Genomic DNA, 24,630 nt, shown 5'->3' with positions numbered 1-24,630 from the left:
GACTAAAGTGAACTTATGACCTTCAACCTTGACCCAAGAGCACTGACCAGCAAACCACAAGGTACACAATCTTTATCAGTTTATCTGTCTATGGTCTTTCATACATTCACCGTGTATTGCCAGGGCACCTTGCTTCAGTCCAAAAGTTATTGCAGCAACAAGGAGTGATCATATTTATAGGCTCACATGGACTACCATTACACCCCAAGCCCCACTCTGGGGTGGAGACTTGAAAAGATTCGGCAAGTATTTAGACACGAGCACAGAAGAGTAAATCAAAGATAATGCACAGACTTACAAAATAGGATGAAAAAAAAATTGTATGCTGCAAATATCCCATTGTAAATGTTTAAATTTATGTACTTTCAGACTGTTGCCCTTACAGTTACAGGTACAGTAATTTGGATGGCTTTATCCAGAAACAGGATCTTTACAGCATTATATTTCTTGATACCTTGATACCATAAAAATTTTAATAGCAGGAACAATTTTCAGGTTACCCTGGGATATCTATCACAAAAGAGTTAAGAGACAATCTGAGCACAGATGGTATGTGGTTATAAAGAACAAAAACAGATTTGACACATGATTTGACACATGCTTTACAAAACTTATCCGCAGCAACCTCAAGATGAATGAAGCAAGTATTGAGAGCCTGTAAATGACAGTTTCTCTTCCTCAAAATTGCAGGTTGAATGTTCTTGGAGTGTGGCTTGCTTGTTTTGTTTTTTGTTTTTTTAATTAGTTGTATGTTTGTTTGTGTGTGTGTGTGTTTTCTTTTTGGGGGTGGGGGTGGGTAGGTTTCTTTTGCCTTACCTGCTGGGTCAAGTTTCATCTTGAGCATAAGTCTCTCTCGAAGTCCTATTGTAGGATCCAGATGAGGGTTTGCTTCAGCAAGGGTTTTCCCCAAACTCTGGGAAGAAGAATGAGTTCTCTTCTGTTTCTCTTCATCCTCATTCTCACTTGCACTCTCATCGCTGGAACTGCTTTCAGCAGCAGCTCTACTAGTCTCCCGCCAAGACGAGTTGAGGTCTTGACCTTGCCGCAGTGCTGCAACCTCCTTAGGTTTCCCTACTTGATCGTGGAGTGTGGCCTGGGCGGTGGCTGCCACCTGTTGCTGGGCTGCAGGTTTCACCTCGCCTGATTTTGATTCCTTTCTGTGTGTCTCTCGGTCACCACATGTTACAAGCTTCCTCCCAGACTCTCCAAGGGAGGACGTTTTCTTGGAGGCACCATGCTCTCCTGCGTCTCCATCGCTATGGCAACGGTGGGCATCTTTCTTGTGCTCCACCTTCTTCCTCACATTGGCATCACAGCCTTCACTCAGTGTTCGACTAGAAGTAGAACTCCCACTCCTGGTAGCACTGCTATCACTGTCAGAGACTCCATGTTTAGAGCTGGACCTTTCAGATTTGGCAGTTAAATTGCTCAGTGGGCGAGGATCTTCTGGAGAAATATTCCTCACATCTGACTTTGGTTCTGTGTTGTCCCTCATATTTCCGCCAAGCTGTGTTCCTTTCTCTTTGTCTGTTGTGGACATCTGATGATGGGCTCCCAAGTGATGTTTATTCACATCTGCCAATGGTTTACGATCGCCTTTGCGAACCTATGAAAGAACAAGTAGTACAGGAGAACTGACCCGATGTGCAAAACACCAGAATGAGTATGCGATTTACTTTGTAACTAGAGCACTCGGACGGGGGACCCATTCGAGCACATGTATCCCCCAAACCCGTCCCCCCTTCACCCATTTGGATGACTTCTAGGACCACAATGTTGTGTAATGTGGCAACTGTTGCAGGATACAGTGACATCTGCTGAGAAATGAGCCCAGTATAATATATCCAGGAAATATGATATGCCATCTTATAAAAGTCAGAACAATGAGAGTTAGTGAAAAATTTAGAAGGAAACTTAAGAAGGAAATCCATTGCATGGAAATGGGTGTACTTTATACAGTGTGAAATGTTCAACTTTATCATGAAAGTCCACATTTCAGCACACTACATACTATTTTATTTCATTTATTTATTTACTTATTTATTTATTCATTTATTTACTTACTTATCTATATATCTATCTATCTATCTATCCATATATTTATTCATTCATTCATTCATTCATTCATTCATTCATTTATTCATTCATTCATTCATTCATTCATTCATTCATTCATTCATTCATTCATTCATTCATTCATTCATTCATTCATTCATTCATTCATTCATTCATTCATTCATTCATTCATTCATTCATTCATTCATTTATTCATTAATTTATTCTTTGTCTATCTGTACTTACAATGACATATCCACACCATCCTTTCTTCTCCTGTTTGGACTTCGTGCAACGGTAGTATTGTCTAAAGAGAAAGAAAGTAAATGAGGAAATAATACACAAAACAATATAGTGATCTATAGATGAAAGTGACCTTACTAGGCCACAATCCCGGACAGATTGGATTTCAGTATTGCATAGGAGGAGAAATGTCATGTGTCAGTCAATCAAATATACGATGAGTCAGTCAAGAGAAAAGAAAAGACCATATTTTCTGAATCAGTATGTGAGAATTATGCCAGATTCTGATTAAACGTAGCACTAACATGGCAAAGAATAAGGATACTACATGAACAGTTACATGACAACATGAAAAAAAAAATATTAAGGCAACCATATTTCTAATACGTTCAGAAAAACTGTTGGACTTTTATGTCACTAATGCTAGTTTTACATGTCATGCAAATCTTGTGGAATTAGAATTTTGAATGGTCAACTTATGTTACTAAGGAATTTTTAAGACCTCATGGAATCCATCTGATTCTTTCATTTTTTTTATTTTGCACTGTTTCATTGTGATTGATTTTATTCATAATTTCAGCTGTTGTAAGATAGTATTAGTGTTTTGTGCTTTCTTACCTGAGCTCTCCATTGGCTTTGGTCCCAAATGCTTGTAATTCAACCAGTATGTCAGGGTGATTCAAGCAGTGTGATGGGGGAAGACTGGAAGTGGAATGGCAAAAATAGCTAATGGTCTTGTATTCTCCATTCATGAGAGATTAATAAAAAGAATGTGTAAAGGAAACCCAAACCCAAAGAGAAATGTGGATTGAGTGAAAGCAGCAACATTAGCAGAACATATCAGTGAAAGTTTGAGGAAAATTGGACAATTGATGCAAAAGTTATGAATTTTTAAAATTTTGGTGCTGGAACTGCTGGATGAGGAGACTACTAGAGGTTATGGCGTCATGTGTGGACAACAATATAAAGAAACTATAAAGGAAATTCCACAAAAATTCATTTTTCATGAAAATTACATATTTCGTCAACTTGATATTGACCTTATGTTAAGGGCAGCAATTATCTCTCCTGCTTTCTGAATGCTCTTTCATTATGCTAGAAAAGTGAATTTTTGTTGAATTTTCTATATATATTCTTTATATTGTTGCCCACACATGACGTCATAACCTCTAGTTGTCTCCTCATCGAGCGGTTCCAACACCAAAATTCTAAAAATTCATAACTTTTGCATTGAATGTCTGATTTTCCTCAAACTTTCATTGATGTGTTCTACTAAATGTTGCTGCTTTCACTCAATCCACATTGCTCTTTAGGTTTGGGTTTCCTTTTTTAAGTTATAATCTCTAGCAACTAAATAACTGTACCTATCTACATTATACCAATACTTGGCTTCAACAGTGAAAACTCTTATATCATGACAAAAAGCCACAACTTTTTGTGGAATGTGTCCCAATCATGAAAGCAGTATCACATGTCCATAAATGCATGATTAAAGCCTAAAAAGATGCAGTTGCAAAGTGGTGGCACTAAATCCTGAATGTTATCTACATTTTCTATCCTAACAACCTTTCTCTGGGTTGGATCCCTTTTCATTCATATCGGTTATTCAGAATAAAGTTTCAGATTAAACTAAGTTTAATTTTTAAAAAATGCAGTGTTGCCATTATCAGTAAGAACTTGATTCAGAATCAACAGTGCAAATATAGCCTAGTGCATTGCGGCATAAAAGGGCAAAGCTGGTATCAACTCTACCGAGATATTGTGTAAATGAGCCAATAGAAATTAAGCTAGAGTACAAGTTGTTCTGTCTGCGAGGAAACGCTTACTCTGTTTCCTGCACAAAGCTGCACTTTTCTGCTGACACTCCACAGATGTAGAAACTTTTTCCTTTCCTGGGTCCTTCGCTGATGCCTGTTTTCAAGAAACAGGGTAGTCCTGAAACAGAGAGATTCATGATTCATGATTGCCAAACTTAAAACAGATACTGGAAAATGACCCCCCAAAAAGTATCTCACAGATCCTCTCTTTCAAAAAGTGACTTTGACATGTCATGTGATGGTCTGGGATCCCCCAGATGTAGGCAGAACACTCTATCTTTCTAAATTGACCAAATGCCTTTGACCAGTAAATGGTCTGTAAAAAGAGTAGATTGGAAGTTACTTTGGTGGGAATGTACAATCAAGAATTAATACATTTCTGGGGTACACTTTCTCTGCTGATACACCATAATCATATCTGTGGACTTGTTTATTACTAAGCTCGACTGAAAATTATTCCATTCACCTTACATGGTGAATTGACAAGATACCCCACATTAAAAACATCCATTATCAAAAGATAATACACAGCAAATTTGCATCATTGATATTAAAGCAAAATGCAGAGTCTTGATATGAAATTCAAACATCCTAGGTAGGACATTAGTATACTGTATAAGCTGTTATTTTCACAAGGGTTTAATTTTCGCGAATTTCATGAAACACAATTGGATCGCGAATTGAACAACACGTGAAAATGTTGCCGAACATTAGAGTAATAGTGCATTTAAATTAGTGTCAGTTTCAATTCGCGAAAACAACATCTCGCAAAAATGTCTGTGACCTCATTGGCAAAAATATCTGTATGTGAAAATAACAGCGTATACAGTAACCATATCTACCAAAATGAATAAAAGTAGGTTACAACAACATCCATCCAACAGATCTCTAGGTCTACATAATGTGGTAGATCAACTTGAAATTAATTACATCCAATAAAAGTGACTCAACCCTCTAAAATACTGAAAAGAGTTTTTAAAATAAATGAATGCCCAGCTCACAAAACCCACAAAAACAGTTATTTGGGTTGTTGACTGACTCAAATCTTTTAAGCTTTTCTTACCTGAGAGAGTACTAGTAATCTCTTCTCTACCTGCAATCAAATTTGGCGACTTAAAAACAGAACAAAATTAAGATATTTCGCAGTTTTCTTGACCATAATTTTTGGACAGGCACTGCATTCGCTGTGATTTTCATTGATAATAAGTATGCCAGAGTCCTTTTTGGTGGGTTTTGAGCCGGGGGCACATATATGTACATTGTATAATGCATTTTGTAATTGTACCCCACTCAAATTAATAGGGATTTGGTTGTACAAACTCTTTTTTTTTGTCCTTTTAATTCTACACGGTCGATCTAGGGTATACAGACTACAGTTGGTTAGAGATGTCTAGTAGATCTGGGGTACCCGCATCTCGCCACAGTCTGAAACCACCACAATGTCTAAAATGGCTACAAGCACATCGAACATAAATGCACGCACGAACACACACACATGGCAGTGCCTGTGGGTCTAATGCAGGTGCATTAACACGTGCAAGTTGCATGCTGGCGACTCACCGGTAGTTGAGATTTTTTTATTTCACGTCCTAGACGTGGATGGTGAGGTAAATGACGGCATTTCAAGGAACTGCGCATGCTCCTTACACTAGCCCGACCAGACGCTGTTAAAAGTGTTAGTACGCTGTGCGTTCGTTACAATACGGAAGCCCATTCGTGCTTCGCCAGAAAATTATCTGGCGGCCGCCAGATAATTATCGTTTAGCGATATCGATATCGATTATTATCTGGTGACCGCCAGATGATCTGGCGGCCGCCAGAAAATTTTGTGGTGGCCGTCAGATAATTAAGTGGCGGCCGCCAGTGAGTTATCGCGCTCCACTGAAAGTTTTATCCTCCGTGGCACGAATGGGCTTCCGTATTACAGCGACTGGGCTGTGTATAGTTAGCACCTCGCCACCCCGCTCTCCCATCCATAGACTCTTCTTATCATTAATCTGTAGACTGTAGATCTAAATAGAATATGAACGGTATGTCGAGGTGGTGTGGATCACCCATTTTAGCATTTAATGATACAACATAACACAAGGCAGGGCAGGGGAGGCCGCTGAAAAATGCACCGAATTCTGGCTAGTCTAGAAGTTTTAGCTAGGTCTAACTGTTAGCTGTCTAGAACACTAAACGTTAGTGTGCGTTTATATGTGCATAAGCTAGTGTGCACTAACTACGACCAGCTGTACCAGCAGCCCCATACCCCATACGCATACAATGTACTAGTAGATGGGGCTGCGCTGCATGGTCTCGCGCGGTCGTAGTTAGTGTGCACAGACTACAAAACTGATATAATTATCAATACATGGGACTACGACTCTACGAGGCAAAAATGCATTACAATCGCAGACTTCATAAATGTAAATGACAGGGAACATATGACTTATAACTCACCGTGTGATTTACAGGGTACTTGCTCCATTTTAGCGTGTAAATTCTGTTGTTAAGAGAACATAACTTATACAATAAATGGAATCTATTAACTTTGCTTGTGGATTTTCAGCCAGTTCCGTCGCAGGATCGTCGGGGAAGTTTACACTGCTCAGCTGTCGACATTTAAATTTGTATTGCCGCTGCGTAAATAGTCTTATCTACCAGTCGTCGTAGAACTTGTATAACCTGCGAAGAGTCGCTATCCATTCCTGCAACAACCATTCTTCACGAATAAGGTGTTGAGTATTTCAGAGTAGTATGGTATGCCTATTCTAACTTGCCGATGACTCCTGCGACTCCCTTACGGTCTGCTATTTGATTCAATCTATTATACAGTCAAACCTGTCTATAGCGGCCACCCAAGGGAGACGGAAAAAGTGGCCGCTATAGACAGGTGGCCGCTATAGACAGGTAATCCAACTTTGTGTGCATTGCTTACATGTACATGTATCATCGGTGTATCCTTACATATTCATGTATGTGTGTACGTATGCACACACTGTGTGTTTCGTGCATTTAACCATGCCGGTGTATATGAAATTGTTACACAGTAGTATGTGTATTGTCGTGAAGATAACTTAACACCAGTGCATTATTATGACTGAATGGGGGATGAATGCAGCGGTGGCGGTCACTGAACGTTGCCCGCACGGCTACAAAGCAGAAAACATGCTGAATTATCGGCTCGGCTACGGTTCCATTGGTTTTTTGGCCGCTATAGACAGGTTCAAATCTACCGCGGGAAACAAAATTTGTGGCCGCTGACCGCGTTAGACAGGTGGCCGCTATACACAGGGTCTTTAACAGGGCTTTTCTCTCGGGGGGATTTTTCAGCGGCCGCAATAGACAGGTGGCCGCTATAGACAGGTGGCCGCTAAGGCAGGTTTGACTGTACTTTCTTTGGGAGCTCTGGATATATGACCACAAACGCGGCCCTGGTTTGTTCTTGGTCTCTGTTTTGAATCCCTTGAACCTGAAATTTTGGTGGCCCGAAAAAGAAATGTCGTGACCGGAAGTAATAGAAAATACAACAACGACAACAACACCCCCCCCCCCCCAAAAAAAAGAGAAATCTTTTTGAATTCTAGCTGCCCAATCGAGCCAATAAAAGGTAACCTTTTTAGAAACTTTATGTAATGAACTTAATGCACAACTTCAAGTGAATCAGTTGTCCACTTTCCTAAGACTTGAATTAAACTGATGTACTTACAATACACGGAGCTAGAGCTGGTGTTGATAGCTCCACGGACCATGGTTCTGCTAATAAGCTACTTTCACTCAATCCTCATTTTGCTTATATTTTGGGGTTTTGGTTTATTAAGTTCTGCAGTCCCATTATAGTTGCATGACTTGTTGTTTAATCAATCCTTCATGTGCACATATACAAATAAGTGAACACTGAAAATATATAGGCCTATTTTTTTTTTGTTCTTTTATCTCTGCATGATCGATGACAGATCCAGGGTGGGGCACACCGGACGTGCCCCCTTTATTTTTGAGATAAAAGATATAGAAAGAAAAAAATGAACATGCGGGCATGTCTACCACCTTTAATTTTGTTCACCTTAAAATTGCGCTGTTCAAAAGCCTTGTTCTTTTTTTCTTGTCAGCTGATGAAACCCGGAAGTGGCTTTTTTTTTTTTTTTTTTTGCTTGCTTGCTTGCTTGCTTGCTTGCTTGCTTGTTTATCAGCAGATTAAACATGGAAGTAGCACCGGAAACATTTTTTGCGCCCCCCTCCTTTAAGGAATTCCTGGATCCGCCCCTCCATTTTGCAAAAGTCGTGAAAAGGGGATGTATATAGGCCTGAAGCCAAGACGCCTGCTCAGTATTCTGATGAGGAAAGAAAAAAAACAACAACAACAACAAACCAAACCAACAAACCAACAGTAACACTGATCACTATGATTAGCATAGGCCCTAAACATTTTCCTTTGCCATAGCCATGACTATCGCCTATAAAGGTGTATATTTTCCCCCAATTTCCAGTGATTTAGACCCATGGGATCTCGACATCACCCACGGATCTTTTACCATCTACTGGGGTAGAGATCAGTGGCCTCACGTCCCTGGTACACAAACGTCGAGTCCATTGTATGTGATTTGGTATAAAAGGTAATATTAGTGTTACTTCAAATTGAACAGAAATTAAAAAACACTGCATCTGACATGTTCTATCCGATACAGTACAGTAGTTACTCAGCTAATAAAAGAAATACCGGTGGTATTGTTTTTCTTCTTAATCCTGGTGTGTAACAACTATGCGAAGGAATCTTCCCACAATGCAATGTTTTCGCCTAGTCGGCGGAAGTTCCCTGACGTCACTGAACATCGACATAGTTACAGAAAGCCGTTTGCTGCTGAAGAGACAATCTTTGAAACAGACACCAACCATGGTAGGAATTTGTCATATTTCAATAAAATATTTAGCTGTGCCGTTCGAAGGTGTATGTGATGTTGGATTTGTCATGTTTTGATTATAGATTACATAGAGGGGATGTTGTCAACTAGCTGAATGAATGCACGTCTAACGTTAGCTGTCTGCATGAGTTGCACTCATTCACTCACCCCTCACGTTACCGCACGCAGTGCACCGCCGCGCAAGTGCGCTAGTCATGATGTATGATGGGGGGTTGGGTTTCCGGACACCTAAGTTCGCGCGTGAAAACTTACCTATTTTACATAGAATATGCACCCTTCTTTACCTCAAAGACTTGATATAGACTCCTCATATACTAGACAACATACTCTGAAAACGGCGTGAGAATTAACCTGCTAAATGGTTGGATTTTCCCCTTCAAAGTGACCCCGTGTACGAATGTATCAAAGAGAGAGTTGTGCACGCGTTGATTTTGTAGGGGAAATACATGGAGTCGGAGCGAACGTGCACGGTGTTTACAATTCTCGCCGTACGATCGAATCGACGCTAACGAACATTCGATCGAACTGGCCTAATGACATATGTGTGTATAGAACTATTATTAGAAGTACCCGGGTAACTCGTAATATCTTGTGAGACTTTCACTGCGTCATTTTTATTCCAGACCAAAGAGGTTTCTAACCTCTTTGTTCCAGACGCACTTACACGCACTTAAAATACGCGTCCGGTCCCACAACCTGTCCGGACACACAACGCTTGGTCATACAATCTGGTTGGGTGTCCAACATCGACACCCACCCTTATATTTTTCTATCGGTAGAAACTTAAAATATCTCACAATTTGCCTGAAATTTTACTCACATGCAAAGAAAATACGGCATTATCGTGATATAGTCCCCACCTAGATCCCCACCCACCACAGTGCGCGTGCACCTGTGCGTTTAGGGTTAGGACTTGGGGTATAGCATAGCCCGGTTAGGTAGGTTTTTTTTTTAATTAGTACGGACACGCAGCGGTGGGGACTATATCACGATTATGCCGAAAATACTCTGAATTCACAAGCGTACATTGAAAATGTGATTTGCGGTATGACCCGCACCTTGTCGTCAGCTCAGGGCGTACAGCAGGGGGCCTTAAAAACTGCGACCAGCCCGAACGCGAAGCAACGCGCTGCTGGTTGCAGTTTATGCACATGCACGTAGCTGCGTAGTTAGTCTCAGCTCCCCATGTGTATAGAAACATAGATCTGACTACTGTAAAAGTGGTTTCTTTCGCGGTGGTTTTATTTTCGCGCTTTGAGGTTGAACTGCGAATTTAACATCACGCTTGTTACAACGCTATTGCGCACTTCCACACACAAAGATTCTGCGTATTCAACATAGTACACACAGCGATACCGCGTAATGTAGGTACAAGCATGTTATAAAGTACTCGAGAATCGGAATTTCAGGTAAGCTTGCATTTAATTTTGATTTCTATTTAATAAATAAAAGAATAATTGGATTATAGTTTGGGTTTTCATGTGCAAAATAAAACAGTTTTTGCCGACTGTGAATTCACAGATTTTGCCAACCGCGAATTTAAACACACGCGAAAAAGTCGGCACCGATGGAAACCGCGAAAGTATCTGTACGCGAAAGAAACCACTTTTACAGTTCATCATGTTCGTTCTTTACACGCAAAGTGCTATAATAGGGCCTACATGTACATTGTAGATAGAGGAGTGTCAGTTTTGAATTAGATTGTATATACAGTGTCGATGTGTTGGACACCTACCATACTAGACTAGGGATCCTTAGGTCCATATCTCCAAACATCTTGCCTCCCACAATATCTTCATCGACATACAACACGGGTTTAGACAGAAACTTTCCACCACCACCCAACTCATATCAGCCATTCATGACTGGTCTAGTACTCTTCAATCAAGGGGCCAAACAGATATAATTTTTCTGGATTTTCGAAAAGCATTCGACCGAGTTCCTCACCAACAGCTAAGCATGAAACTTCAATACTACGGCATAACCGGCGATACTCGACGCTGGATCAACTCGCTCCTTTCTAGTAGACAACAAGCAGTCACAGTAAGAGGATCACAATCAACCTGGAGACCTGTGACAGCAGGGGTGGTATTCTGAGGTCGTAATTAAGTCTGTAATTAACTTCGTGATTAAGTCGTGAAGTTAATAGGCCCTTAATCATGGGCAAAATCGGTATTCTGAGGACGTAATTAAGGTATGATTAAGTCCCCTGTAATTATCTTAGGTCCCTCCCATCTAATTGTTATTCCATCCAATCAGACGCGTTGTTAGAAGCCAAAATGATGATTACACGCGCAAATATGACCTCAATGCGCGCTCCTGCACGCCCCCTGTAATTACAACCCAAGAGCTCCGTGCGCACACTCCGGTATTTGATTACAACCCCTCACATACGCACGCGAAGATGTCAACCTCTTTGCTCACATAAAATGACAAAATTCCTCGAAGATCGACTATATTTCTTTTTTTCTCTGAATTCTACGGATACCATGATAACAAGATTCAACCGCTCCTCGGTTACCGAAGACGGTAAGCATCGTTGTGGCCGAGAAAACATGATGTAATGCGTGATATCGGAGTAGTTAATGACACTCTTTGGTATCATTAAGTTTTCCATTAACTTTCATACTTAATTACACCCTCAGAATACCGATTCGTAATTAACTCTGTGATTAAAGGACAAGTTCACCTTCATAGACATGTGGATTGAGTGAATGGAGCAATATTATTAGAACACATCAGTTTGGGGGAAATCGGACAATCCGTTAAAAAGTTATGAATTTTTGAAGTTTCTGCTCAGTCACGGCTGGATGAAAAGACTACTATAGCTTGTGATGTCACATGAGTACAACGATATAAAAAAAGAATAAAGAAAATTCAACACATTTCCATTTTTCTCGCATAACAAAAGAACACTCGACTTCTCTCTTTCAGAAGGCAGGGGGAATAATATTACCCTTAACATACGTCAGTAGCAAGTCGAAGAAATGTGCACTTTATTCAAAAAGTAAAGTTTTGTGAAATTCTCTTTTTATTTTCCTCATATAGTTGTACGCATGTGACATCATACACTGTAGTAGTCTTCTCTTCCAGCAGTGACTGTGCAGATACTCAAGATATTCGTAACTTTTGAACAGATTTTCCAATTTTCCTCAAACTTTCACTGATGTGTTCTACTAATATTGCTGCATTCTCTCAATCCTTATGTATATGAAGGTGGACTTGTCCTTTAAGTCCTCTCAGAGGTGCACGCGCATTGATACGCGCAAACGCGTAGGTCCTTTCCGCCAAAACGCTTGTTGCTATGGTAGTTAATATACCCCCTACTTAATCATGCTCTCAGAATACCAATTCGGTAATTAAGTGCTAATCAGACACTTAATTAGCTCTCAGAATACGGCCCCAGGTGTACCCCAGGGCTCGGTGATTGGACCAGTTCTCTTCCTGCTCTATATAAATGACATCAATGTTCATGTCCAGTCCAAGATGCGGTTATTTGCAGATGATAGTGCTATTTACCCTGAAATCCACCATATAGAAGATCACAAAATCCTGCAGCAAGACCTCCATGCTCTCGCCGGCTGGTCCAAACAGTGGCTACATGGATTTCAATATTCCCAAATGTGCTACTCTTACTATCACCAGAAAACGGAAACCTTTGCTCTGTGAATACAAGCTCCTTGGAGATATCATACCCAGACTCGGAGTCCAACAATACAAGTACTTGGGGGTCACTATCTCAAAAGATCTTCGCTGGACTACACACTGCCAGGCCATTCGTCAAAAAGCAAACAGAACTCTCGGTCTCCTTCGACGAACATCATCCCCATGCTCCAAAGCTGTCAAAAACCGGGCATATCAAATGCTTGTTCGTCCACAGCTACATTGTAGAATATGGATCAGAGGCATGGAATCCATACTACACCAACACAGTACAAGGCCTTGAAGGAGTCCAAAAAGCAGCTGCTCACTTCGTTCACCATGATTGCAGTTGGGGTGCTTCCTCTACAGCCCTTGTATCCAGACTGGGATGGGACACACTGCACACACGACGCCTCACTGCACAATGCACCATGTTCTACAAAGTCCACTACAACCTTGTCAACATCTCACTTCCGCCCTCCATCTTTCCAGCCCCTTACATGTATATTGGCAGTCTTGACCACAAACTCCAATACATGATACCAGAAGCTTCAATTGACCCATACAAATATTCCTTCTATCCACGTACTGTGCGGATCTGGAACCACCTACCAAGCAATGCTGTCACTTCACCTACTGTTGATACCTTCCAGAAGGCTGCCCTACCAATCGTCAGAAGGTTGCAGCCTCCTGTAGGGTCCAAAATGCTCTAAGCCTGGCTGCCTGATTTTTATTTGCACGCACATGACATTTTATCGTAAATATCTACATAACTGTATAATAGCACTTTCAAGCACTGTCGGCCAATGTCGTCATCGCACAGCCCATCCCAGTTTAGCTTTCGGCGAGCTGCTGCCGGGATTATCATTTCAAGGTTCAAGGATGACTGCTACATATTAAATCCTGGTTGAATAGTACTTAGGTCCCTAGTAGGGCATGCAATTTACTACAAATCATAAAGTATAAATAGATATTAGAAGTTTCGAACAGTGTCTAGAAATGGTTCTATTTCTCTAATTCTACCTAATGTTAGGTTATTAGCGTAGAATGAGTTTAGACACCTGTATAAGGTACAGCTAATAATAATAATAATGGTAATGAGCCATCAGAATTCGGGTGTGTTGTGAAGTGAAGACAGAAATGGTGCTGATGATGGTGGTGGTGCACTACGGTTTGACTGCCGTAGGCCATGTGTACATGTTGTAGACCATACTACCTCAGTCAACACAGCACAAGCGCAGATCCCCGACCTGCGTAATTCATGTCGCCCCAGTCCCCACTGAGAATGCCTGCCGCTCCACCACTCAACTCCCAAGTGCGTACAGAATATATCTTGACTATCGGCTGTGCGATCGCAGCAAGGAGAGAGCCAAAAATATCGGGCCTCTTCTCTCTCGGGCTCTCTCTGCTCTGCTATGCGTTTGCCTGGTCTTACCTCATTGCTGATTGGCTGAGCCACGGCACCGCATTGGCTGTGTGTACTGTGAGTGTTGTATCTCGCTCGTCTCGCTTCCTGCCATCACCGGCATGCACAGCGTGTGTAATCACTGCACGCTATCCCGCTCTCGTAACCCGTTTGTATGTTCCCTCACAGCCTCGCTGCGCACCGCAGAAGTATCGGCTAGGTCGCTCGCTGTGGAAATCTAACATTTTCAACATTGCTCTATGTACTTCAAACATCCTCACACATACAATGTACATTGCACATACTCGCACACGTTAAAAGTAGCATCAAAACATAGATAAATCGCTTGAGAATTCATTAAAAAATACCACGAGAATGAAAAAAAAAATTGCATGTATGACCAAAAGTACTTCTTTGATACCGGTATTCCTGGCACAGATAGGAAAATTCCATAATAAAGGGCAAAATTATACGGAAAATTTACGTTGTTTTCCAAAGAGCCATGACGGTGTACTCGGTATCAACGTAAAGCTTATGAATGGAAGAAAGCGATGATGTCATTTTCGAAAGGCATTGTAGGAGAGCAAGCCGACCAATGAGGGAAAATCTTTCATAGTTGAAAGCGATAGCAAACTGATCATCAACTGATACTGATTTGCCGTCGTTTGCTATGGTAGGGATAAACGGCATATGACGTCATCGCTCATGACTGGTGGGAGTGCAAACCTTGTAGTGTGGTGGGCAGGCACAGGCATCCAGAGGGATACTCGCATTCTTGGCTTAACTGCAGAATACGCTGTCATAATATTCAGTACGGTAATTTTACTGTTCTAATACTGTAAAAGTGGATATTTTCGCGTGACTAATTTTTCGCGCTTGGCCGGGTCGGAAGAGTTTCGCGTGTTTTTAATTCCGAGGAATCAAGACATCACGCACAGGCACATATGGCAAGCAAAAATATTCGCGTGCTTTTATTTTCGCGCTAGTTTCTGGTTGCGCGAAATGCGCGAAAATTTGAACACCGCAAAAATTTCCACTCTTACAGTACTATAAAGCTAGTTGGTCAACCAATAATGACCTACAAAGTTACAAATGTAGGTGCCTGTTCATGTGTTGTTGTGCATGGGATCCACGGGACATGCATTGGTTCACATCGACGGATCATATCAGTCTGGGAAGAAACCCGCCCATGAGGGAGGCTTCTCATGTCATGAGAAGGATCCCTCCTCATGAAGGGTGCACGTCACGAGACCGACACCCATGAGTCATATAGCCCACAAGTCATACAGCCCATGAGTCATAGAATCTACAGCCCATGAGTTTGACATCCAAGTAAAATAGGCCCACGAGTTATACAGCCCATGAGTTCGACACTACACAGAAAAGGTTCACAAGACTGACACTGCAAACAGAGCCCACAAGACCAACACTACGCTTAAAAGGCTCGCAAGACAAATGCTGGCAAACAAAGCTCACGAGACTGACACTATGCAAACGAGGCTCACGAGACCAACACTAGGCAAAGAAGGCCCACGAGACTGACACTGTGGATAGATCTATACAGAAGTTGAATGTATGTGTATGGTGTATATGGTCTTGTTTCAGATCAATGGTGTAACTTTGAAAATGACTACTCTATGAACTCTAAAAAATAAGTACAAAGTCGTATTCCCTTTTCCTGTGGTGGTTTGAAAGGGCACTAAAAGTGCTACCTCCCATAGCATAACAAACTTATGTGGTCAATTTAGCTCCTTGCCAGGGAGGCATATGTGGTCCAAAAGTGCCATTCTTCAGGGACAAATTTTACAAGGTTTTAGGGTAATCAATATTATGTTATGAAGCTTTCCAAAATTAAAATATTATTATTGCTGTTGTAGAAGAAGAGGAGTCATACTAAATACCTATCACCATTGGAACACTACAACATCTCATATGTGTATGTGACACTACCTTTAAAGGGGTGTTTCGGACGTGACATTTTCCGTTAACAAATTAGGGTCGAGTAGAATTAGTGCTTGGAATAAGTAAATTCAAAAAGAGAGCATCAAATCATTATTTAATGCATGGCCAATGATGTGTAGATTTACATGTAGCAGTATGAAGGCATCACCCATGCTAGATTAGCAAACATTCAAAAATACATTTTTGTTAACAATTTTCCGTTAACTTTTTGTCACGTCCGAAACAAATTTCAAATTGAGATAATTAATACAAAAATATGTAACGAAACAGTTTTCACCATTTCTAAATCACCACTGCTACTCTCATAAGAGTCTGTGAATATTAGGAAAGTATTTGTTTTTTAATAAAAATTTGCTGGGAATTTTACGTTTTCCGTTAACACATGTCACGTCCGAAACACCACGTCACATCCGAAACATACACATGGTAACTTTCAAGTCAGGTTCTCCACTAACAGACTTACCAGGTAGATAGTTGCTTGTATGACTTTCATAACAACACACTGGTTATATACATGCATGAATTATGTCAGCTCAGTTTCATTTGTACATTTTGGAGTAATAAATGTAAACAAAGGGTGTTTCGGACGTGACGTGTTAACAACCTATTTAGACAAATGGACCAGACACAGCAATATACATTTGTTCACTCATTCTTCTTGTATCATTATCATTTACAGGGTACAAGATGTAGAATGAGCTATAACTAACATTATTTAATGGCACCTACTTGCCTAGAGACACAAGTATGCCTAATTTTAACCTAGGATTGGGATAACTGAGTGTCTTTCATTTCCTCATCCACAGAGGGAAAATGGGGAGTAGAGTTTCAAAATATGTGTAATATCTTCAGTATGTAACTCATATTTGATATCTCTTACATAGTCTCTCTGCAGTTTATTTAAATTCTTGGTAGTTTGAAAAGCAACAGATGTTTGCATTATAGTAAACACTGTTTCGGACGTGACACATTAGTGTTAACATTACTTTTTACTTGAATTCTATACAATTTTGCTCACATCCATTTGTGTTTTAAGTCAGTTTCATTGAAATACAAATGCAAGGCAAACTATTTGGAAAAAAATTAACTTACCATTACTTATTTTTCTTTCTTTTTCACCTTTATTTGTCAAGAATATTTGATACATGTATGGACATGGATATTGCATAATGTTCTCATTGGACATTCACATGTTATATTTCTGTACAATACATTGCACAGCGACTCATAAGCGTGCTGCAGCAGTACATGTATGTTATTAGATTAGTGTCATGCTAAAGTGCTGTGAATAATGAGTCAGTTTCATTAATAATTCATTGATATTTCGTTACATCAACTTCTGTAAACACACAAACCGTAGTACTGAGAATACTGTGAAAATCAAAATGTCAGATTTCTCTCCCTACTTGTACAGTGTATGAGTAGGGTCAATCCTGATTTCAGATAAACTGCGCCCCACTAAACATTTTTGTTAGGAATAATCACATGATCTGGAAATGTAACTATCCAGACAATTTACCCTTAGTCAACTATCCCCCCCCCCCCCATGAAGTTCCACCTTAGTGCACTGTGCAGTTGAACTGGGATATTATTAAAAGTGTATGAAACTAGAGTGTGAGTACTAATAACTGGGAGAGGGCTATGAGCAGTAAGATACTTTTACAACTCCCCTTCTCTATTCTATAAGGGTCATTCTTTTGTGCATCTCAATCTGCTCTACCAAAATATGACAAGTCAAGTTTTACAGGTTGTGCATATGGTCATATAATATACGGAGAACAATCAAACTCCAAATTGAATTAAAGAGATGTAAACTTGAAATCACATCATATACCATCCACTCCCAACCAGAAGCTGATTTAGCGTTAGAATAGCTGCTAAAAATGAATGTTTAAAGGACATGCACATTGTAAGAACTGTACTTGTACATATCCCCGAGTGAGCTAGATACATAGATGTACATGTATGATGTCTTAACACATGTACATAGTAAAGGGCATTGCATCATAGACAGACAGGGTAGTGCAATATATTTGAACAAGCAATGCACTTGTAAACAGATAAATTTAAGTAAATGAAAATGTAAAACGAAACTTGAATTTAATGATTACATAGACACATACAAAAAAACAAACAAACAAACAAACTGGCAACTAAAAGTGGTATAAGGGGATGTAAATATGATCTTGCCTGCTAAAGTACCCTATAAATATATTTAAATTTGATGGCACATATGTGTATGCATAACGTTATCTAACTTGTGTTCCTACAGTCACAAATACCATGGTAGTCAGGATATTTAGCATTTTATTACAAATAACATTTTTTTTACTTGTTACTGATAGTACAGTGCAGGACCAATTGATTCCAGTACAGTTCTACAAAATTTCGAGGCCATGATTCCATCTTTGTCACAGGTATCAAAAATACAAATAACAGCATTCCTCACTTTGAATATGCATAAATGCACAGAATAATTGAGCATGTTTGCATGCGCAGGAGTTAACTGGACAGATGTTCTAAAGGTAACTTCTGTAGTAATCTATCTAGCTAGTAACCAATTTCAGCAGACAAGTGAGCTCTACTTCAGTCGAAGGATGTGTTTGAATTCACCAGGAGAATGTTGTTGCAATTTATCAAATGCATATTATTTATGCACTGATTCTTGAATATTTGTGTAAGAAATCATAAATAGGAGATTATAAAGCCTAGTGATGCCATGACTTGGTTATTATGTACAAAGCACAGGTCACTCACTCAACAACAGTAGGACATAAAACCACCTGTACATCCTGTATTCTTCATGACTCTTGAAAACTTGTACTAAACAATCTGGGTTGATTGAGTTTTTGGCAGCATAGAATGCACATGTGTATCTATATTATGTACTTTAAGCTCTTTATTTCACTCTGTGTCATGTAAACTTTTAAGAGTCACGTCCGAAACAACAGTATGGATTTTACAGATCTATAAAGCTTAGTGGTCTGCAATCATTATTCCTGACTTGTAAAACTGACCTTTTTCAAATGTGTGTAGGTGACATGAATCACTAAATCCTTCTGTATCTCAATATTACCTGTATCCGACTTGTGTAATGGCAGGCTTCTTGATAACTAAAATACTTTGCATGAATTGGCTAAATTACAGCTTTTTCCAACAAGTTACAACCGTAATAGGACATTTGGTAATAAATTTGCTTTTCCTCACCACTTAAATGTGGCAGGCAAGCTTAAGGGATACATTGCGTTGCTTTGCCAGGACAATAGTTAAGGCTTCGTGAAAGGCTTTGTATTAAACATTAGAGACACAAATTTGTGTAAACATTGTGTGTCACGTCCGAAACGAATGTCCTGCATGTATACTATTAATATGTTGAATGCATTTTAACAGGGTAATTATGCATAAGCTGTGGCTTGGCCACCATTAAGATTTGAATTCTAATGAAATTGATTTTGTTATTCCACTTAAAATGAGTTAAATTGTATGTTAACTACTGTGTCACGTCCGAAACAATAGCCTTTTGTTAACAGTCACGTCCGAAACACCCGAGTCCAAAAAATATCACCACAAGTTAAAATGACTGAAATCTGGTGACACCTATATCATTGTGTTACTTCCTAAGCATGTTTTGTATACACCATTAGTGATTCATTTTCTCTCATTTTTAATAAAGAAATTCAAAAAAGAAATGGTCATTTTGTAAAAAATGACATATTTTGAGTTTTCCTCCTCAAATATGAAAAAAATTACATCTCCTTATCAAAAAATGTTGACTAAAATTTGGAGTCTATATTGGAAGCATGAAATATTGATAATGATGGAAAGAGAAGTTGAATATTTTTATGCTTCTATGTCAAAAAATGGAAAAATGAATTTTTCATAAAATTAGCCCCATGCTTCAGTTTGCCTCCCCGTAATTTCCTTTTCATTGATATGGGAGCTCTGAAACATTTTTTCCCATTAAATACCAACCCTAAGTGAAATGTCCAGCAACATTTCAAAGCATGAAAAGCAATTCTAAATTTTAGCCATTTTGTCCATCAGTTACACCATTGATCTGAAACAAGACCATATGTCGTAGTTGCACAAGTGCTTGCTGATGTTAATTACGACTATGTGCAAAACATTTTTTGATGTTTCACTCCATAGATATTTTCTCCTTTTACTTCATAGATGATATACTGTATACGCCGAATATTTCGTGAGGTTTTTATTTTCGCAAATTTCGTGCGTCAGGTGCTATTTGCGAAATTAGAGACACGCGAAAATATTGATTCTGATCCCGATCGATGTGAATGTGACGTACACGTATACATTTCTCCGTTCAATACAGGACTCCACGATTGCAAATTTAACCACTCGCGAAATCTTTGGGAATTCCCGATTCGTGAAAAATTTAGACTCGCTAAATATATGCCGTATACAGTACACACATTTTCAGAAGTTACTATTTCATAGATTATTGTTATCCCATTAATAGCAATTGAAGTGTGATTACATTTCCAGATGTTCTGCAGATTTTTGTAAAATATAATGCAAAAAAAAATACATCAGGTATTCAACATATCATTTATATCAAATATTGCATTGATAGCCTTTCTATATTTGTATAATGTAGAACAGTGTGTTAATGTATGCTGCCATCTTCTCACTGGTCTCACATCTTTCTGTGTGCATTGAGGCTGTACAGTACATAGCTTTTACGTTTATGCAAACACACATGCTGTGTTGCAAATGCTGACCATATCCTCTTTGCTCTTTTTGTTCATTTTCAGGGTCTTTTAGATTTATTACGAAAGATGAAGGGAGGCACACAAGGCAACAAAGAGCTGAGAGTTCTGCTTCTTGGGTTAGACAATGCAGGAAAAACAACAATTCTGAAATTCCTCTCCAATGAAAGTGTGGAAAATATTTCACCAACACAAGGGTTTAACATCAAGAGCTTAAAAACAAGGAATTGGAATCTGAACGTGTGGGATATTGGAGGTAGGTGAAACATGATTTTTATTGTATCGTGTCTAATTGATATTACTTTGATTGGTCTGTAAAAGTACATTTGCGGACTTTGAAACATTTTGCTCAATTCAGCCTATGGTGTGGACAAGTTGAATACATTCACCATTGTACATAATTATGTACATGTAGTAGCTGTTAGCACTCGTAAAACAATATATATCAAAGAATATGAAAGAATCCTGAAGTGGCATTTTTTTTTTTTTTTTTTTGGCCTCTATATAAAACTCACTTACTTGGTGCTCTTGCACGAATCATTTGGGAAGTATTTTCCTCTTTGCACATGAGCAGAAAAAAAGGTCATTCATATATAAGTACCAGCAGGTATGTTAGGTTTTTTTAATTTCTGGGATAAGCATCTGTGCGGTAACGGTTATTCATGTAATCCCTGTTATAAATGCTGCTTGCCAGCACATCCACCTGACAGCAAAGTTGGTATTTGGCAATATTGATAGAAAGAGATTGTTCATACAATCAATACAAATTAATGACATGGATGCTTTCCCACGTGTTCACTGACGGATTATTCTGGTTATCTGGTCTACACAAGTTCATTCTTTGTTTGAACAGGACTAGTGAATCCCATCAATTGTTACGTAAAGCTTATAATGCCTTATGTTTCTCTGAAAATTAGTTAGTGTGCTTAACCGACTGAGAAAAAAAGAAAGGTCATCCGTACCAATGTGCCCATGAGCCTCCCAACTGGCTTATTGAAGTCATGCACATTTCTTTTTTCAATGTTGTCTCTATGTACGAAAAGGCTCATATATTGTACTTGGTTCATTTTGGAATTTGATATATTTGATACACTTGTAAGTACATGTACATTTTACTTATATACTAGTCATGAAATAAACATGATACTGATTACTTTATATTCTGGAAGAAAAAGCAACAAGATAATGATGACATGTACAATCTATAAAGTTTCAATAATGTTAGAGTGGTAGCATATGTTTTTTCAAGTTTAGAAGTTAAAGCAGGGAGAAGATTCCCTTTATGTGTCCCCTTCTTGCCACCATCCACAGGTCAAAGAAAATTAAGAGCGTACTGGCGAAACTACTATGAAAATACAGACATTCTCATCTACGTCATAGACAGCACAGATAGGGCAAGGTTTCAAGAAACAGGTCTGGTAAGTACAAATAACTATTAGAATTATCATTAATCTTTAAAAATCTTCTTCTCTAGAAGCAGAAGTGATGGAGCTAAGTTAATACTATGAGTTAGTACATTGATAACTTTAGTTTCAAGTTTGTTCATGGCAGAATCAGGAGTGCCCCCCTTGGGACCAGGGGGAGGGAGATGGGAGGAGTCCTAATGGGGGCCTAAATTGTACATTGTCATCTTTTTGAAAACCCCAAGATGAATTTTCGTCAAACTTGGCATTCGTTGGCAAGTAGCATTCCTCAGGGTTGGGATCTCGATTCCTTCAAATGGGCACCTTGCCCCATCTAGGGGCCCACAGGGAGGCCCAACCCACCCCCATTAAGGAATCTTTAAAGATCTTCTGTAGAACCAGAAATAATAGAGCTAAGTCAGTACAGTGAGTTAGTATATTGATGACTATTGTTTCAAGTTTGCTCATGGTGGAATCAGGGGTGCCCCCCCCCCTCCCCTTTCAGAGTCCCAGGGGAGGGGGATTGGATGGGTCCAAATGTGTGCCTAAATTGTGCATGTTTATATTCCTCTTTGAAAACCCTGTGATGGATTTTCACCAAACTTGGCATGTAGCATGCCTAGGGGATATGATCTCAATTTGTTGAACTGGGCACCATGCTCCCCTTGAAGGCCCCAAAGGGGCCCACCCCCCCCCCCCCCCCCCCCCCCCCCCCCGAACAAACAAAAAAATGAATACATAAATTAAGGAATATTCATATATCTTCTTGAATTAAATTACTAAATTGTACATTTTCATCTTCTCCTTGAAGACAACATAATGGATTTTCACCAAACCTTGCATTTAGCATTCCCATAAGGATAGGATCTCAGTATGATTGAATGGGCACCATGCTCCCCTTGGGGGGTTCCAGGGGGCACAAACCTACTAAATTTAAGTATATTCAATAACCTTCTTCTCTAAAATCAGAAGTGCTAGAGCCTAAAGTCCTTTTTTCCAAACTGCATTGTCCAATTTTTAGTGTACTTAGCAGGTATTTTTATCAGTGTGATAGAATATGCAAATGGACACCATGTCCCCAGCTTTCAAAGCTGCCCCTGCCCCAAGTTTCCAGTGTTCTCAGGCGAGAGTCTGCAAGAATGCATGGAAAGTGAACTTGCGATACTTAGGTGAGCACGAGATCCCCGGGTCTCTTGTGTATCTGATACGTTCGTTCAACCCTGCAAAAAGATAAATGTCCGTCACAGGGAAAATTGAGTCAAATGATCGCGAAGGAAAATTTGAAGGAGTATGCCCAGGCGCATAGTTGTTTGATTTTTTTCCCCCAACAGCCAAAAAAAAAAGGAGTTCGGTTAATACTTGGGTACAGTTGATACACCATTATTTACAATATCCTTGTACATTTCAGGAACTTGCAGAGCTTCTTGAAGAAGAGAAGTTACAAAGGGTGCCAGTGCTGATATACGCCAATAAGCAGGACCTGATGGGTGCTGCGTCAGCAGGAGAACTCTCAGACCTTCAAGCGCTGGACCTGCAGAACATCAGGGGAAGAGTGTGGCAAATCCAGCCCTGCTCAGCAATGACAGGAGAAGGTGTACAAGTGAGTGATGTGTTGGGATCAATGCCAAGGGCCAAACGATAACCTACACTGGACAGCTGTAAATGTCATAGGCTGCATTTATCTAAAAATTTTCTGATGCAGAATCACGATCCTAAACGCGTTTGAGGCGTTTTAAGGGGTTAGATAAATGCAACCATGTTTTTACACGCGTTAAGAAACACTGTTTTGAAGCACCTTTCAAAGGGCGTTTTGAAACACGTTAGAGACCACGATCACCATTCTGTGAGTAGATAAACGCAATGCCATTTTGAAACGCATTTATATCTCAAGGTCAAATCCCAGCTGTTTCCGGTTGTGCTCTCTACCCACTATTTGTGTGTGACTGATGAAGCATGTTTGGTGGTATGCAGTTGACCTTTACTTCCCGGGTCAAACGGCGCAAAGCAGCTGCACAGTGGCACCACTTGAATCGCGATTATATGATGGTTAGATAAACACGGCACCCTGAGAATCGCATTTCAAATCACGTTTGCAAACACCATTCCAAACGCGTTTTGAAACATGATTCTCTCTCTCAAGTTAGATAAACGCAGCCCTTGTTTGATACATGTCAAGTGAGGTCAGATTACATAATGTCTTTTCCCCAGCAAATATCAGCTAAGAAAGTCCACGGGGAAAGTAATTTTGTAATTTTGGACAGAGGATAACAACAACTTTAGGGGGTGGGGGATTCTTTGTGCCACAGGGGTTAAAGGTCACTCCTTGGAGGACAAGTCCACCTTCATATATACATGTAGATTAAGTGAATGCAACAATATTAGTAGAACACATCAGTGAAAGTTGGGAAAATCTGACAATCCATTCCAAAGTTATGACATTTTAAAGGGATGGTACAGTATTGGTGGAGA

General features: G+C 39.7%; 2 protein-coding genes across 2 annotated transcripts in view; one reads left to right on the top strand and one right to left on the bottom strand.

The window, feature by feature from the left end:
* LOC139744444 (transcription termination factor 2-like) overlaps positions 1-6,684 on the bottom strand; it is a 28,874-nt gene extending 22,190 nt beyond the window's left edge. The window contains exons 1-5 of the mRNA XM_071654881.1: positions 6,561-6,684; positions 4,125-4,233; positions 2,917-3,000; positions 2,302-2,362; positions 817-1,606 (exon numbers count right to left, since the gene is read on the bottom strand). Of these exons, the coding sequence (XP_071510982.1) occupies positions 817-1,606; positions 2,302-2,362; positions 2,917-3,000; positions 4,125-4,233; positions 6,561-6,588 (1,072 nt within the window). The 5' untranslated portion in view covers positions 6,589-6,684. The remainder of the gene's footprint in view (positions 1-816; positions 1,607-2,301; positions 2,363-2,916; positions 3,001-4,124; positions 4,234-6,560) is intronic.
* Positions 6,685-8,933: 2,249 nt separating this feature from the next.
* On the top strand, positions 8,934-23,803 carry LOC139744443 (ADP-ribosylation factor-like protein 3). The gene is made up of 4 exons (XM_071654880.1): positions 8,934-8,994; positions 20,804-21,014; positions 22,070-22,176; positions 23,570-23,803. The coding sequence occupies exons 1-4, from the start codon at positions 8,992-8,994 to the stop codon at positions 23,801-23,803; spliced, it is 555 nt and encodes a 184-aa protein (XP_071510981.1). The 5' UTR covers positions 8,934-8,991.
* The last annotated feature ends 827 nt before the right edge of the window (positions 23,804-24,630 follow it).

This window comes from Diadema antillarum, unplaced genomic scaffold, assembly GCF_040938485.1.
Source record: "Diadema antillarum isolate AM-2024a unplaced genomic scaffold, OU_Dant_1.0 seq00001176_RagTag, whole genome shotgun sequence".
NCBI lineage: Eukaryota > Metazoa > Echinodermata > Echinoidea > Diadematoida > Diadematidae > Diadema > Diadema antillarum.
This window is presented reverse-complemented; position numbering and strand designations above follow the sequence as displayed.